The sequence below is a fragment of the Lithobates pipiens genome, unplaced genomic scaffold, assembly GCF_037356315.1.
Source record: "Lithobates pipiens isolate NorthernLeopardFrog02 unplaced genomic scaffold, aLitPip1_a1.2 Scaffold_25, whole genome shotgun sequence".
Taxonomy (NCBI): domain Eukaryota; kingdom Metazoa; phylum Chordata; class Amphibia; order Anura; family Ranidae; genus Lithobates; species Lithobates pipiens.
In genome coordinates, this window is record NW_027507787.1 from 58128754 (window position 1) to 58147293 (window position 18540).

The following is an 18540-nucleotide window of genomic DNA, read 5'->3' on the forward strand; positions in this document are numbered from 1 at the left end:
CTCTGCCCATTATCTTGGCTCTTGATTGGATAGCTTTATAGCAGCACAGCCGTTTGCTTCCGCTGCTGTCAATCAAATCCAATGACGCGGGGGGCGGGACTGAGTCCGGCATTCTGTGTGAATGGACACAGAAGCAGGACTGGGAAACGCGCCTGCACGGATGTCCACCTTGGGAGAACCTTCTCTAATGTGGGCACTTCATGCAGGGAGGAGCTACCAGCGCCACCGGGAGACCCCAGAAGAGGCAGTTCGGGGCCACTCTGTGCAAAACAAACTGCACAGTGGAGGTAAGTATGACATGTTTGTTATTTAAAAAAAAAAAAAAAAGTTTACAATCCCTTTACCCTCTAAAGTGTTCCTAAACCCAGGACCATGCATTCACTATAGCTGGTCTCCCACAGTACACAACATGGAAATGCAATTATTTTAGTAAATATAAACTGCCCACTACCTTTTCTCATCAGCAGTATATAGCAGTCTTGTGACTTATATCAGTGTTTGTCTGAGCACTAGTTAAAGCTTGTAGGAGGAGTTTTCATTCTCCTCTGTCTTTGAGCCTGCATGACCCCTGACTTTCTGTCTGGACAGTGCTGATTGGTCCTGTGCAGATCACATGTACCCTCCCAAGAGAAAAAAAATCTAGCAATACACACCAAACTGAACATGTACAGAGTGACTCCATAGAGACTGTACTACCAGGAGACGGATTGGGGACTGTGGAAGAAGGGGAGGATCAAAGAAGACTTGATCAAACAGCCTTTTTACACAATGCAGAGGATTAACCCCTTAGGTTTCACAATGAGTATAACCAGCATACTTTACTGCATATACAGAGTGATTATATCTGTTTGTGGGTTTAGTAATACTTTAAATGTAATCCTAAATGGCCCTAAAGGTTTCCTTATTTGCTTTGTGTATGGCATATGCCTTTTCAAACAAGTATTGAAAAGGCCTGGATTCTTTTTCGTAAGTGCGCAAAACATAAGTGGATACTAATATTAATGGGTAAAATGGATCCAGGGACTATCCAATTGCCTCTTGGGGGATCAGACAGGAATTCTTTCCCTCTCTGGAGCAAATTGGATCATGCATTACTGGTGTTTTTTGCCGTCATCTGGATCAACTGTGTATATGGAGGTTTTCTGTTTGTGTGTGTGTGTGTGTGTGTGTGTGTGTGTGTGTGTGTGTGTGTGTGTGTGTGTGTGTTATTTATATTTTTTTCCTCTGTGGGTTGAAATTGTTTTATGTTTTTTTCAACCATACTAACTATGTAACTATTAAGCTGTATAACTACTAGTGACATCATCACTGTGCTGCATATGGTCTATAACTGAGATCAGACCTGTGGGTGGGACCCAACATCTCTACCCACTACAGCAGGGGTCTCAAACTGGCGGCCCTCCAACTGTTGCGGAAACTGCAAGTCCCATCATTTCTCTGCCTGTGGGAGTCATGCTTGTAACTGTTGAGACCCTACACTACAAGCTGTCTGTATCTACAGGCAGATTCCACACCAGTCACTCTGCATAAGGAGAAGGAGCAGCACTCACTGGTCCTTATTGCAGGAATGTTCTGAATGGAGACAAAGTATAAAAATGTTTTCAAAGAACTGCAGCAGTGTGAACCTGTCCCAAATGTGCCTTTTCACAGTTTATTTCTGCTTTTTTTTCCAAGCCCTGTAGACAGAAATTGAAGTTATCCAAAACATTAAACAAAATGAAATGCAGAGCAAGTTTACATGCACAAAGTGATGTACCGTATGTCAGTTTTCAAATGCATTTATACAAAAAGGAAGGTTTTTGATTAAAGCTACTTGCACAGTGATACTGGTTCCTCTCCTGTACTGAAACTGCTTGCTGTGATTTCACTGCACACCATGAGCCTCTCCCAGTGTGCGTTAGAAGCTGCAGATAGGTAGAGAGCCTGCCTCCTTTTCTGGCTGGGGAACATTCAGCATCACTGTCTCATAACCTGCCCCTTTCATTCATTGAATGTCAGCTCTTTTAATCATAGAGACATCAATATCTGATGTGGTTTTTAAGCAGGACAATCTAAATGCAGATACAGCTTGCATAGGAATGCCCAATCCCCCAGACTGACACCTGCCCCTGAGGCATTGCAATATTTGACAGTCGCTAGCACTCTGCTCAGGGAGCGATGAGAACCGAGCGATTAGTGGTGTTTGATTGCTCTGTTCTCAGTCTTGGAGCCGACGGACAGATGCAGCATCGGTTCTTCACCCTAAAATCAAAAAATTTTGGTAGAGGCAAGAGCTGCATGATTCTGGCCAAAATTAGAATCACAATTTTTTTTTTTTTGCTTAGAATAAAAAGATCACCATTTTTTACATGATTCTCGCGGCATGAAATCTTTCACTTTATACAAAAAAAATGGGCTAACTTTACTGTTTTTTTTTTTTTAATTCATTAAAGTGTCATTTGTTCCTAAAAAAAAATGCATTTGAATGACTGCTGCGCAAATACAGTGTGACAAAAAATATTGCAACAACCGCCATTTTATTCTCTAGGGTCTACTAAAATATATATATATATATATATATGTGTAATGTTTGGGGGGTTCTAAGTAATTTTCTATCAAAAAAAAAAAAAAAAAGATTTTACCTGTCAAAACCAATGCAAAAAAATTATAGGAGGTGGGGAGGAGGTAGACATACGGAACTTCCTGTTTTGGGTGACATTCTGCTTTAAATATGACGGTCATCTCTTTTAGCAGCGGCTTCAGGACACTTCTTGATAACACGAATGTCAAACCTCCAGTTTGGATACAGAGTACCTGGTACAAGCATCAACTGTATTTTGTCAGCCTGTGACTCTGTCCCCCTTATTTAGAGAATTGCCCTACCTTGCTCTCTAGGGGTACTACTGAGAACAGTCCCCCCCCCAAGTCTAAAGCCATGCCTTTAATTGACCTCCCTAGCTTTTTTTTTTTTTTTTTTTTAGGCCACTGAAGACTGGCCAAATGCTTAACACGTAAAATTGTATGCATAGTGTATTTGTGCAAAACTGGACATCTGGTAGTCTGATTACATAATCTTTGTGATTTTATTGTTCCTCCTGTTCATCTTTTACTTCATAATACTCGATATTTGAATGAGTGCCTTTGCTAAAATCTTTTTTCTTTCCTTTGCAGTGCGCCTCCATGAAAGTATTTCAGAAGAAGGTTTTCATTATCTTGTTTTTGACCTGTAAGTACTTTCCTTTGATTATTATTAGAGGTCGAACGATATGGGTTTTTCTCTGGCCGATGCTGAAGCCGATATTTAGAAATCATGGCGGCCGATAGCCGATATATGATGCCGATTTTTTTGGGCCGATATGTTAGGCCGATTTTATTTTATTTATTTTTTTTTAATCCCCCTTGATCTAACACACCTTTCCCACTGGGGCGTTTTTTAAGGCGCTTTTGGGCTAAAAATAGCGCCTGTAAAGTGCCTGCAAAATGGCCCCCCTGCAGTCTGCGTGAAAGACAGAGTGCTTTCACACTGAGGCGATGCGCTGGTAGGATCTTAAAAAAAAAGTCCCGCAAGCAGCACGTTTGGAGTGGTGTATACCGCTCCTCCACCACTCCTGCCCATTGATATGAATGGGCACCACTGCCGAAGCGCATGCAATGCGATTTGGCAGCGGTGCTTCATGGGCGCATTTAACCTCTTCCTTGGCCGCTAGCTGGGTTATATGTGCCCCACTAGCAGCCAAATAGCACCGCTAAAATGATGGTAAAGAGCCGCTAAAACTTGCGTTTTACCATCAACGTCTGCCCGCTCCAGTGTGAAAGCAGTCTTCATAAGTGATACAGAAAATTTCTTACACTTAAACATTTATTAAACAAATCAAACCTCCAATCAGTTTACTTGTATGTATGATTTAGATAAAAAAAAAAAAAAAAAACCTATATATTAAATAAAAACAGGTAGTCAAAAAAAAAAATGGGCTAACTATTTTTATTTTTTAACCACTTTCAGACCGGACCATTTTGCTGGTAAATGACCAGAGGTCTTTTTACACTTTGGCACTGCGCTGCTTTAACTGGTAATTGCGCGGTCATGCAATGTTGTACCCAAACAAAATTTGCGTCCTTTTCTTCCCACAAATAGAGCTTTCTTTTGATGGTATTTGATTGCCTCTGCGATTTTTATTTTTTGCGATATAAACGTAAAAAGACCGCAAATTTTAAAAAAAAATGATATTTTCTACTTTTTGTTATTAGAAAAATCCAATAAACTCAATTTTAGTCATACATTTAGGCCAAAATGTATTCAGCCACATGTCTTTGGTAAAAAAAAAGTCAATAATTGTATATTTATTGGTTTGCGCAAAAGTTGTCACATCTACAAACTAAGGTACGTTTTCTGGAATTTACGCAGCTTTTAGTTTACGACTGCCTATCTCATTTCTTGAGGTGCTAAAATGGCAGGGCAGTACAAAACCCCCCCAAATGACCCCATTTTGGAAAGTAGACCCCCTAAGGAAATTGATAAGAGGCATGTTGAGCCCATTGAATATTTTATTTTTTTGCCTCAAGCGATTGAATAATGACAAAAAAAAAAATTTTTTTTTTTTTTTACACAAAGTTGTCACTAAATGATATATTGCTCACACATGCTATGGGCGTATGTGAAATGACACCCCAAAATAAATTCTGCTGCTTCTCCTGAGTATGGGGATACCACATATGTGGGACTTTTTGGGAGCCTAGCCGCGTACGGGGCCCCGAAAACCAAGCACCGCCTTCAGGCTTTCTAAGGGCGTAAATTTTTGAGTTCACTTCTCACTACCTATTACAGTTTTGAAGGCCATAAAATGCCAAGATGGCACAAAACCCCCACAAATGACCCCATTTTAGAAAGTAGACACCCCAAGCTATTTGCTGAGAGGCATGTTGAGTTCATGGAATATTTTATATTTTGCCACAAGTTGCGGGAAAATTACAAACTTTTTTTTTTTTTTTTTTTTTTAACAAAGTTGTCACTAAATGATATATTGCTCATGCATGCCATGGGCATATGTGAAATGACACCCCAAAATAAATTCTGCTGCTTCTCCTGAGTACGGGGATACCACATATGTGGGACTTTTTGGGAGCCTAGCCGCGTACGGGGCCCCGAAAACCAAGCACCTCCTTCAGGCTTTCTAAGGGCGTAATTTTTTGATTTCACTCCTCACTACCTATTACAGTTTTGAAGGCCATAAAATGCCAAGATGGCACAAAACCCCCACAAATGACCCCATTTTAGAAAGTAGACACCCCAAGCTATTTGCTGAGAGGCATGTTGAGTCCATGGAATATTTTATATTTTGCCACAAGTTGCGGGAAAATTACAAACTTTTTTTTTTTTTTTTTTTTTTTCACAAAGTTGTCACTAAATGATATATTGCTCACGCATGCCATGGGCATATGTGAAATGACACCCCAAAATAAATTCTGCTGCTTCTCCTGAGTATGGGGATACCACATATGTGGGACTTTTTGGGAGCCTAGCCGCGTACGGGGCCCCGAAAACCAAGCACCGCCTTCAGGCTTTCTAAGGGCGTTACAGTTTTGAAGGCCATAAAATGCCAAGATGGCACAAACCCCCCCCAAATGACCCCATTTTGGAAAGTAGACACCCCTAAATTTAGGGGTACACTAGTGAGACTAGGTAATAAATGGCGGGTGCCCTGAAACTATAAAAAAATAACTAACCAACCAGCGTCACCTGTAACAGTTATATGGTGATCACTGGTGAAAGGGTTAACTAGGGGGCAATTAGGGGGCTTTATGCGGTAGTATATGGGGGTCCCTGGCGCTATAAAAAGCTGCAGCGAACCTAAATACCTACCTGCCTAACTAGCGTCACCTGTGACACTAATACAGCGATCAGAAAAACGATCGCTTATTAGGCTGGGTTCACACTGGAGCGATGCGGGAACGCCACGAATGCGCGGCGGGTTCCCGCATCGCATGCCTCCCGGCGGCAGTTCACACTGCCCTATGCGAACTGCTGGGAGTGTCAGTGAAATGTTACTGACACCCCCAGATCAGTTCGCATATCGCAGTGCGATCTGCAAACTCGGATCGCATGGTGTGAACACCCATGCGATCCGATTCTGCTGCGGGCCAAAAAAAGGGTCCCGTGCGAATTTGCGGCGGGTGCGGCGGGTGCGGCGAATGGCTGAACTCGAATCGCACAGAGATCGGATGTGATTTGCACTGCAGTGCGGTGCGAATCACATCCGTTCTCATAAACCGCTGCAATGTGAACCCAGCCTTAGTGACACTGGCGACGGGGGGTGATCACGGGGTTAAACCTTTATTGGGGGGGTTAGGGGGGTACCTTAGAACTAAAGGGGGCTAACCCTAACTGCCTTAACAGTTATTAGTCACAAATGACACCCGCCGGGTGATCAGGGGGTTAAACCTTTATTAGGTAATAAATGGCGGGTGCCCTGAAACTATAAAAAAATAACTAACCAACCAGCGTCACCTGTAACAGTTATATGGTGATCACTGGTGAAAGGGTTAACTAGGGGGCAATCAGGGGGCTTTATGCGGTAGTATATGGGGGTCCCTGGCGCTATAAAAAGCTGCGGCGAACCTAAATACCTACCTGCCTAACTAGCGTCACCTGTGACACTAATACGGCGATCAGAAAAATGATCGCTTATTAGGCTGGGTTCACACTGGAGCGATGCGGAAACGCCGCGAATCCGCGGCGGGTTCCCGCATCGCATGCCTCCCGGCGGCAGTTCACACTGCCCTATGCGAACTGCTGGGAGTGTCAGTGAAATGTTACTGACACCCCCAGATCAGTTCGCATATCGCAGTGCGATCTGCAAACTCGGATCGCATGGTGTGAACACCCATGCGATCCGATTCTGCTGCGGGCCAAAAAAAGGGTCCCGTGCGAATTTGCGGCGGGTGCGGCGAATGGCTGAACTCGAATCGCACAGAGATCGGATGTGATTTGCACTGCAGTGCGGTGCGAATCACATTCGTTCTCATAAACCGCTGCAATGTGAACCCAGCCTTAGTGACACTGGCGACGGGGGGTGATCACGGGGTTAAACCTTTATTGGGGGGGTTAGGGGGGTACATTAGAACTAAAGGGGGCTAACTCTAACTGCCCTAACAGTTATTACAGTCACAAATGACACCAATGCAAAAAAAAAAAAAAAAAAAAATGACATTGGTGTCACTGTGACTGGGGGGCAGGGGTAATTGGGGGGGTGATCGGGGGGTAAAGGGGGGGTGTGAGTGTGCCTGGCATGTTCTACTGTGTGTGTGAGTGTTGGTGCAACTTACTGATCCGCTCTCCTCCGTGTCGGAACGAAAAATACCGACACGGAGGAGAGAATACATCACTTCCTCTCCTGTGTTTACATTACAGGAGAGGAAGTGATGTCACCGGGGATTTCTATTCGTCGGGAGCGATCGCGAGGGGGTGGCCATGAATGAATGGCCGTCCCCTCGTCCGGGATCGCTCCCGAACGAATACCGACCGCCGCAGGCACCGGGCGGGGGCCCGATCGGGCCCCCGACCCGCGGGAGGCAAGGGACGTACATGTATGTCCTTATGCCTGCCCGTGCCATTGTACCGACGTACATCGGCGTGCGGCGGTCGGCAACTGGTTAAATGGTGTATTTTTTTTCCAAAAAAATGCATTTGAAAGACCTCTGTGCAAATGCTGTGTGACATAAAATATTGCAACAACCGCTATTTTATTCCCTAGGATCTCTGCTAAAAAAATATATATAATTTTTGGGGGGTCTAAGTGATTTTCTGGCAGAAAATACAGGATTTTTACTTGTAAGCAACAAGTGTCAGAAAAGATTTAGTCTTTAAATGGTTAAACTGAGAACTTCTACACACAGAGATGACTTCATTCATTGAAGTGTAAACATTGTATCTTTCTGTTCTTTTCTTGGCAGTCTGCCCAGAGAGGAGGAAAGGGTTGCTATGACGACTCAGTCAACTTACACTGACTTCTATACAGAAGTCATTTCAAAGTCCCGCTGTAGATCTAAATCGGCTTTTTATCAGCACAATCGGCCGATGTCGATTATTTAAAAAACGGCAAATATCGGCCGATATATCGGCCGGCCGATATATCGGTCGACCTCTAATTATTATGAAACAAATTGGGGTTTATAAGTTGTGTATATATTGTGCAAGTGTCCCCCAATGATTTTCCTACTATCAACCCGTCCCCGCATGCCAAGGTTCTAGGTGTATTCCTGAACATTGATTTATCCTTTAAACCCCACATCCAATCACTGTCCAAATCTTGCCACCTCAACCTCCACAACATCTCCAAAATATGTCCCTGTCTAACCAATGACCCACAAAGCTCATAGTTCACTCCCTAGTCATTTCATGCCTTGATTACTGTAACTTCCTTCTTATCGGCTTAACTTTACATAGGATATCCCCCCTTTGGTCCATCATGAATGCTATTGCCAGGCTCATCCACCTTACAAACCGCACCATGTCTTCTACTGCTCTCTGTCAATCCCTCCACTGGCTCCTGCTCACCCAACAAATTAAAATCAAAATACTAGCAACAACTTACAAAGCCATCCACAATTCAGCCCCCAGCTACATCACTAACCTAGTCTCAAAATGCCAGCTGAATCGTTCTCTTCCTCCCAAGACCTCCTGCTCTTTAGCTCCCTCATCACCACCTCCCATGCTCGCCTCCATGACTTTTTCAGAGCCTCTCCCATCCTATGTAACTCCATACACCAATCTGTCTAATTATCCCCTACTCGGTTTGCTTTTATCTTTAAAAACCACCCTCTTCAGAGAATCCTATTCCACCTTTACACCTAACAACTGTACTTTTATTTCACCATCATCTCATCCCCCACATTTATTACCTTTTGTATCACTTGACCCCCCTCCCAGATTGTACGCTCTAACGAGCAGGTCTTTCTGATTCTTCCTGTATTGAATTGTATTGTAACTACTATCTGCCCTCATGTTGTAAAGAGCTGTGCAAACTGTTGGCGCTATATAAATCTTGTATAATACTGTAAACCCCACACAACCTCCCATTAAGGTTGAAGGTAGGCTTATCTGCAGCTATAATTTGTGTGTGGTGGGTCCTTTTTACCACTTGGCTGTCCGTGTTTAAAGCCATTTTTTTAAGCCTTTACAACATGTGTGGGTTGGTTGTGTAGGTTTATAGCAGTTTGAAGATTCCTGCCTCAGACCCTGTGGAAAGCTCCTGGAGGAATAATGAGAACCTACTGTTTATCAACTGGACATTAATCTGTAGCCCCTTTTGTAAAGATCTCTCTTCTAGTGACCCCACTGTAGAGGTTCCTCGTCACTTCCTATTACTGAGGCACCTTGGGAAATGGGTGGAAATCTTAGCAAGCACTATAGACTTATTGGCATCATGTAGATGGCCTTTCACTATGTTCAGTAACTCCTCAGAAGCCAGCTTCACCTAGAATGAGCATTTCTTTCTGTACACTGCAATTCCATAATACTATTAGTTTCTCTGGATAGTTGTAAGTGTTGTGTTATTAAATAAAACACTGTATGTCATAATTCCTAATAATGCTTTTGTTAACAGACCAGGTTCATTATATCTCAGGACATAAGTCTCAGACAATAGCATAATTAAAGGTGTCCAAATTCAGATTGCATTGTTCTTGGTTAAAACGTGCTCTGTGAATAAATCACTTTCTCTTCATAACCTCCTTCTGTCAGTTTTATATTTATGTAATCAAACCAAGTTATTAATTTTCATTGTTCATGGCTGCACTTTGGATACGTTTATACCAGTGCACACCAGCCGCCCTCCCCCCAACCTAATTGATGAATAGCATATTACGTATCTCAGGAGGGAGATGAAATTGTGTCGGAATTAGTAAAACAGAACAGTTTACATGGTTTAATAGGTTATCAATAAATATGCTTTGGTGATGACACTTACAAATACTACTTGTGATTGTGTGTGTGGACAGCATGCAGGTTCTGTAATTTCCTAATCTTTAAGATAATATATTGGGAATTTATTAAGACTGGTGAAGCATGGCAACCAATCCGCTTCTGTCTTTCACTTTCAAAGCTGCTCCAGATTCTGGCTGCTTTCATTTTAGTATATTTTCCCTTTCATATGCAAGAGAGATTCACATAGGGACATAGGGATTTGATGTTAAAATGTTTAATCTTAACCCTCAATCTTTCCCTTGTCTTCCCTAGATCAGTTGGCAAATAAAGATGTCAAATTTGTGGTCTTATGGGTCATCCATAAATGATAGCACATCCTCTTGGTAAAAAAATTGACATCCCTCCCCTATTACATTTTGTCTCCAAAGCTTAAATGGTATCAGGTTTGTCCACAAAAAATGAAAATGTTGTTGCAGAGTAATTCCCATTGTCAGAAATCTGCAGACATTTGCAAATTTAAAAAAAGGATTTTGTAGAGGTGTGCTAACATTCATCTATCGTCCTTTAGAATTTAATTGGAGTGTTTTTTTAGTTTGAAAGCCCTACTAAACTTTATTTTGTCTGTAGACAGCCATTAGTCTAGGTTTACACATATATCCGGCTGTGGCTTGCAGTCCTTAGTCCAATTTTTTGTTCACTAGTTCAGGTGCAAATTTTTACTTGAATTCGCACCTAAACTGGACCAAAAATCACCCTTTTAAGAAACTGATCGCGACCCCCCACCACCACCAAAGTAAACTGGAGGCGGGATTAGCTTGGTGAATTTTTTTTTTCTTCAGGAAAAGGTCCGCTTTAAGGCTTATATTTATATAGGTGGAACAGTGCAGAATCATAGTGATGGCTTCACCATTTTCACATGTTGCCAGAAAAGTCTCCTATCTGGCCTTCTTTACGTGGGCAGATGTCATGCTCACACAGTGCAGGGCTGTCTTTTCCTGGCACAAGGATGCACAGATGTTGCTTGCGTCCCCATGCTGGTGTCCCATTGACATCTATTGGGATATCCAATATGAGATACGGGGACCCCAAACTCACCCTGTGCATCTACGTGTCTCAGTAGAGAATAATGGGGCGCTGGCACGAGGATGCATGCAATACCCACGCATCCTCTTGCCACGAAAAGATGACCCTGCATGGGGCGCGCATGTCCTTGCCCCGTGTAAACAGGACCAGAAAGTAGGCTTTTCTGGGAGAAGATTGCCCTACATTGGGGGCACATGAAGCCTTTCTCTAGTCTTCCTCCCCCCCCCCCCCCCCCCTTATCAATTATATCAATTATCATGTCTGCTTATGATGTTTCTGCAGCATAATACATATGTATTTGCACTAATGGGATTATGATGGAGATAAAAACCACTGCCTTGATGTATACAATTTTCCTGAAATAATAAAAATGTAAACCCTTTGATGCTTAGAGAAAAAGAACAAGTGTGATTTCTCCCTTCCCTGCTTCTAATGGGATACATTATGTTTGTTTGTCTGCTGGGAAATGTTAAGGGTCCCTCCTGGGTAGTTAATGCCTAGGCTGAAGCACTGTGCCTGCTATCAGTCAGTTGGCAGTTCCTAAGAGCTGCTCTTAGCACAGTACCGCTTGACCCTTTATGGTTCGCTCTTGTAGAGAAAAAAAAATGCTCAGCCACAGGCTGCCCTAGGGCTCTCTGCTTTGCTGTTTACTTATTTCTTTATTTTTGCCCATTTTTTAGCAGTCTTTGTGTCTGTATTTTTCAGGGTCACAGGTGGAGAGCTGTTTGAAGACATTGTAGCGAGAGAATACTACAGTGAGGCAGATGCCAGGTAAGAATAAATCCTTCACATTCTGAAGTCTGAGAAGTCATTTCTGTCATCTTCCTGCCTTTCAAGGGAAAATCTTTTGCCTCAGAGGCATGATGCCTATGGAAAGTATCAACTCGCTGTCGTTATTACTCTGTGAGTTCGCTTGTTGTAGTGACATAAACAATCCTATGAGGAATGAGTCTGTGGAGTGTTATCTCATTCTCAGGGATAAGAATGCATCCTTCACTGCCCATCACTTATTGTCATGCTATGGTGTATACTAGCAATATACGTGACTAACTGGGTTGGTGGGGTGATTTATTTTTTATTTTTTTGCCATGTATATGTCCGCTGGTATCAAGCGATTCCTAAGCAAAAAGTGTTGGGAATGCACAGAGCAGAAAAATGGTTGACAGATCACTTGCACAAAAGTTATTCTGTGGTCTTAAAGTGTTTGTAAAGTCAGAAGTTTTTTTTATCTTAATGCATTAAGATAAAAAAACCTGTGTGCAGCAGCCGCTCCAGCACCCCCTAATACTTACCTGAGCCTTTACTTATCCCCCTCCAGCGATGTCCAGGAGTTCCTTGGCCATCCGGGATTGGCTCCCGCTGTTGTCAGTTGAAGTCAGCCATTGGGAGAGAGGGGGCAGGGCTGAGCCAGGGCTCCGTGTCTGAATGGACACAGGAAGCGGTGACTCGGCTCGGGTGCCCCTGTAGCAAGCTGCTTGCTGTGGGGGCACTCAGGAGGAAGTAGGGGCCAGGAGCACCGAAGAGGGACCCGAGAAGAGGAGTATTTGGGCTGCTCTGTGAAAATCCATTTCACAGAGCAGGCAAGTATAATCTTCTTATTTTTAGAGAAACAGGCTTTACAATCACTTTAAGGTATCCAAAGATCTTGCAAGATTACTTTGAAATTCATTGCTTTTAGAAAAACGCATCTGTCTGTCGGCCTACTCAGATCTGGTCAGGTCTACTAGCAGATAAAATCATTTATAACCTTAAAGTATAACTAAAGACAAAACTTTTTTTTATTGTTTTGCATAGAGAGTAGAGATGGATTAGACATTGTCAGGTTTTAATTCTGTCTGTGCCCCCGATAAGGGGGATTCATCCTCTCTATTTGTCCTGTTTACCATTATCATTTAGGCCTGATGCACACTGGACATTATAAAAACACTAGTAGCTTTGCAGCAAGTTTTTCAACGTTTTTGCAATAGCGTTTTTTTATTGTTTATTAGTGTTATTCATGTTTTTCCATGTTAGCGTTTTTCAGCCTATTTTTTTTTTTTTTTTTTCAGTGGATCAAAAACGTTAAACGCTGGTGAGCCGTGTTTTTGAGCAGTTATCTGCTTTTTTTTTTACATTACAGCGTTTCTACAGCTGAAAAACTCTCAGAATGAGGAATGAGTCTGTGGCCTCATTCCTCATTCTAGTTTTGGTTTGTTTTTTTACAGCCAAAAACTGCTGATAACAGCCTATGTGTGCATGGACATATAGGATACCTTGATGTATGTTTGACTGTACAAAAAACATCTGATGTAGAAAAAAAAAAATTTGCAGGCATTTTAATTTTGCAGGGATTTACTCTTCTTGTTTGGCTATGGGGCAGGAAGTGAAGACAAATATCCAAAATGAGAAAAAAAAATCATTCACATGCTTACAAGTAGGAACAGTGAAATATATTCAATAAAAAAAAAATATTTTTAATGACATCCTTGATGCTCAGCATGTCTAGAATACACACAAGATCTCAGTTTTGATACCCGGTCTCAATAAATACTTCACTACCTACACTAATTTAAAGTCTAGGTAGAAGATCTGACTTCGGAGACTGCTACCAGTATCTGGTTCAGTCACTATTAGAATTTCCTATGTCATTATGCCCTGCCTTTGAGCATAGCATCACAGGCATGCCATGTGACCTCCAACTGCTGATTCCCACTCGAATTTGTCACATGCATCATCATCTCACACTGTCTGTCAACATTGACAGAGTCTGCACCCTACGGAGCTGTTTCAAAGCATTGGGGAAATTGCACTTCTGGATGGCATGGGGATATCCTCACTTAGCCTATCTAAAATACTTAATGTTAGTTTTGCATGATGAAGCTGATGCTTCAAATGCTAGCTATTCAGAATGTACAGCTCTTTCAAAGGTCACTTATTTGTATTCTAAAATAGCCCGGTCGTGTCCCTGTCATTGCAGCAGTATTGTCGAGATTGGCAGCCCATGAAGGCAATAATACAGCACATGTGGACCACTTAAAGTGGAGTTCCACTCATATAAAAGTCAGCAGTTATAAAAAGTGTAGCTGCTGACTTTTAATAATTGGGCACTCTTTTGGGACCTGTGATGTGTCCCAGAAGATTGCACAAAGGGAGGTGGGGAAGGAAGAGGTGAACTTCCTTTCCGACCCCCCCCCCCCCCCAAAAAAAACCACATGCCAAATGTGGCGTGTCAGGGGGTCCCCTTCATTTAAAGCAGAAGTTCCATTTTTGGGTCGAACTCCGCTTTAAGGAGAAGCCTGAGGATACTCCCTCGCATCAATTTTTTTTTTTTTATATATTGTCAATCAGCTGATGTAACAAGTTTAGATGCCTCCCCTATTCAAATGTATTCGAGCCCATTCTTCCATATCACCCATTAAAGGGTAGGTTTACTTTTATTAAAGATGATCCATACACTACACTAGCAGCCCTGGAGCCTGTAAGCATCATAATGCTCACAATGGAGAGTGGTTATTGGTTAACTCAGCAACATGGTCATAGTGACCAATAAGAATCTAGTCTTTATTCTGAGACACAGTTCCAGAAGAAGCCTCCATAATAGATTTTCAAGCACAATCACGTGGCCCCGGTGAGGCTTACAGGCTACAGAGATGCTAGCGCGGTTTACAGATTATTTTCTGTAGACTTGCTCTTTAAACCTCCAAAAAAAAAAAAAAAATCCCCCCCTGCAAATTTAGAGCATAATGTGCTGGTATGCATTGCATACCAGCACATTATGAAAGAATTTCCTTAAAGCGGGATTCCACCCTAAAGTGGAACCTCCGCTGATCGGAACCCCCCCCCCCCCCCCTCCGGTGTCACAATTGACACCTTTCAGGGGGGAGGGGGGTGGAGATACCTGTCAGAGACAGGTATTTTCACCCACTTCCGGGCATAGACTCCCACGGGAGTCTACGCCATTTCCTGCCCTGCCGCGCTGTCTGCTGGGACACACACGGGTCCCAGTGACAGCGCGGAGATTTCCTATTGCGCGGCACAGCTCGCGCATGCGCAGTAGGGAACCGGGAAGTGAAGCCGATTCGCTTTACTTCCTGATTCCCTCACCTCGAATGGCGGCGGCAGCAGCCGAGGCCCGAGCGGTCGATCGGCCTCGGCTGCCGGCATCGCTGGAACCCGGGACAGGTGAGTGTCCATTTATTAAAAGTCAGCAGCTGTAGTATTTATAGCTGCTGGCTTTTAATATTTTTTTTTTGGGCGGAATCCCTCTTTAAAACGAAGGCCTCCTTTAGCATGCTGTTACAGCTAACAGGGCTTCCATCTTCACCTGGTCTTCCTTCTGGAAGTTTGTGGGCTCCGGCCATATGAATGGCCGAGCTGAGATGAGATCACTCCCGCACATGCACGTAGGAGTCGCGGCCGCAGCACAGCTCTCTGTGGATGGCATGCCTTCCACTGAGAGCGCAGTGTGCATGCACCGAGGACCCCACCAGCTACTACTGAAGTAAATATCTCCTAAATGGTGCATGTTTAGGGGATATTTACTGTAACTACAATTAAGCCTTATTATAGGCTTACCTGTAGGTATAAATAAATGAGCAGAATTTACTACCGCTTTAAAGGTTGGAAGTCACAATCTGTAGATAAGTACAGAGTTTGATCTTAAGCCATAAGTATTAAATTACAGTTGTACAATCTGTCGTCTAATAGTGAATGTGGACTTCGTTTGGGAAAGTCTATTCACGCCTGAATTGAATGTTAAAACAAGCGTTTTTTTTTTAAAGTACCGTATTTATCAGTGTAGAACACGCGCCGGTGTATAACACGCACCCCAAGTTTAGGAGGGACGTTTAAGGAAAAAAATGTACATTTAAATGCCCATCGATGCAGCCTTATCAGTGTCCATTTGCAGCCTTGTCATGCAGCCTCCTTATGGTAATTTGCAGCCTTGTCATGCAGCCTTGTCATGGTCATTTGCAGCCTCGTCATGCAGCCTTGTCATGGTAATTTGCAGCCTCGTCATGCAGCCTTGTCATGGTAATTTGCAGCCTTGTCATGCAGCCTTGTCAGGGTCATTTGCAGCCTTGTCATGCAGCCTTGTCGGGGTCATTTGCAGCCTTGTCATGCAGTCTTGTCATGCAGCCTTGTCGGGGTCATTTGCAGCCTTGTCATGCAGCCTTGTCGGGGTCATTTGCAGCCTTGTCATGCAGCCTTGTCGGGGTCATTTGCAGCCTTGTCATGCAGCCTTGTCGGGGTCATTTGCAGCCTTGTCATGCAGCCTTGTCGGGGTCATTTGCAGCCTTGTCATGCAGCCTTGTCGGGGTCATTTGCAGCCTTGTCATGCAGCCTTGTCGGGGTCATTTGCAGCCTTGTCATGCAGCCTTGTCGGGGTCATTTGCAGCCTTGTCATGCAGCCTTGTCGGGGTCATTTGCAGCCTTGTCATGCAGCCTTGTCGGGGTCATTTGCAGCCTTGTCATGCAGCCTTGTCGGGGTCATTTGCAGCCTTGTCATGCAGCCTTGTCGGGGTCATTTGCAGCCTTGTCATGCAGCCTTGTCGGGGTCATTTGCAGCCTTGTCATGCAGCCTTGTCGGGGTCATTTGCAGCCTTGTCATGCAGCCTTGTCGGGGTCATTTGCAGCCTTGTCATGCAGCCTTGTCGGGGTCATTTGCAGCCTTGTCATGCAGCCTTGTCGGGGTCATTTGCAGCCTTGTCATGCAGCCTTGTCTGGGTCATTTGCAGCCTTGTCATGCAGCCTTGTCGGGGTCATTTGCAGCCTTGTCATGCAGCCTTGTCGGGGTTATTTGCAGCCTTGTCATGCAGCCTTGTCGGGGTTATTTGCAGCCTTGTCATGCAGCCTTGTCGGGGTCATTTGCAGTCTTGTCATGCAGCCTTGTCGGGGTCATTTGCAGCCTCGTCATGCAGCCTTGTCGGGGTCATTTGCAGCCTCGTCATGCAGCCTTGTCGGGGTCATTTGCAGCCTCGTCATGCAGCCTTGTCGGGGTCATTTGCAGCCTCGTCATGCAGCCTTGTCGGGGTCATTTGCAGCCTCGTCATGCAGCCTTGTCGGGGTCATTTGCAGCCTCGTCATGCAGCCTTGTCGGGGTCATTTGCAGCCTCGTCATGCAGCCTTGTCGGGGTCATTTGCAGCCTCGTCATGCAGCCTTGTCGGGGTCATTTGCAGCCTCGTCATGCAGCCTTGTCGGGGTCATTTGCAGCCTCGTCATGCAGCCTCGTCATGCAGCCTTGTCGGGGTCATTTGCAGCCTCGTCGGGGTCATTTGCAGCCTTGTCAGTGTCTTTTTTTGGCTTTGCTATTTAAAAATGTCGCCGACCGAGAGCGGCCAAAAGCCGCCCACAGGCTCACAATCGGTGAGGGATTGCCGTATAACATGCCCCCCCCCCCCCCGCACCCACGATTTTCCCCTGATTTTCCCCTGATTTTAAGGAGAAAAAAGTGTGTGTTATACACTGATAAATACGGTACTTTCAAATTACATTTATTGTGTCATTAAATATCCTGATGTAAAGTTTCTGTGCAAATATTCATATGAAAATCTACCAATGCATGGCCAATGTAAGGGTAGCTTGCTATAGTCCAAGGAGCTGAATAGTACTTGCACCTTGCAAGCTGGGAGGAAGCTCATCAAATTACTCCGGATCTTTGCTGGGTTTATTCTGCCTATACAATTGATCTTAGCACTGTTCATAGCACCTATGTAGTCGGAAGGATGATGAAATCCCATAGCGTAACTTTTTTTCTTTTTTTGCGCACTATTAGGAAGGAAATATGTATTGAGGAAGTATGAAAACAGTAGTTCTCTGCTCATCGTACTGATCAAATACATTCAGTGCTTTCACTAGGAACAAGGGTGCAGGTTAGGGGTGCTGACTTTTTTATATGCATTGTTGTTTGAAGTCGGTGTCTCAGAAATGATCGAATCCACAGACAGCCAAGAAACTAGCATTTACAGCAATGACATGCTCTATTTTTTCAGTACAGAGTTTTTTGTTTTTTTGAATTACACCTTTGAGGAACAGACACAGAAAAATCAGCACACATACAATAGAGTGGGACTTGTGAAATCTGCTATGCTGTAACATGTAGGAAGGAAATAATTGGGCATAGAGTTATATATTTGCATGGATTTGGCATATGCTAAAACACTAACATATTTCTAAGCACACATACATACTGACTTTGCCAATAAAATACCATCTGGAAGCAAAAGCAAAATGTGCCTTTGGCTGCCAGCTTGTGAAATGCCTTGCATGTGTTTAGATTTGGATTTTTTTTATGTCCTTTTTATGAGGATGCTCATAGCTAAAATTAGTCTCGCTATCCTCCCTGATTGCACTTTGCGTTGTCACTGGTCATGTTTTTTCTAGTAAGACATTTTTACGCCTCTTTCTTTGCATAGCTTTCCCAAATTTTAACATCTATCTAGGCAGCTGCATTGCATCGTCTTGCCCATGCGTAGGTGTAACAGTGCAGCATAAAGATTGAAGTGGAGCTCCAGGCAAACAGATAAATACAGGGTTGAAATACATGCATGTTTACTGTTTTTCCCGAGAAAGAATT

The 18540-nt window shown here is 43.6% G+C and overlaps 1 protein-coding gene across 25 annotated transcripts in view; it reads left to right on the plus strand.

Moving 5' to 3' along the window:
* Positions 1-18540, plus strand: part of CAMK2G (calcium/calmodulin dependent protein kinase II gamma) — a 361588-nt gene that overhangs the window by 214199 nt on the left and 128849 nt on the right. For all 25 annotated transcript variants that reach the window (XM_077454530.1, XM_077454505.1, XM_077454508.1 and 22 more), the window contains exons 4-5: positions 3151-3205; positions 11690-11755. In XM_077454530.1, coding sequence (XP_077310656.1) covers positions 3151-3205; positions 11690-11755 — 121 coding nt within the window. The remainder of the gene's footprint in view (positions 1-3150; positions 3206-11689; positions 11756-18540) is intronic.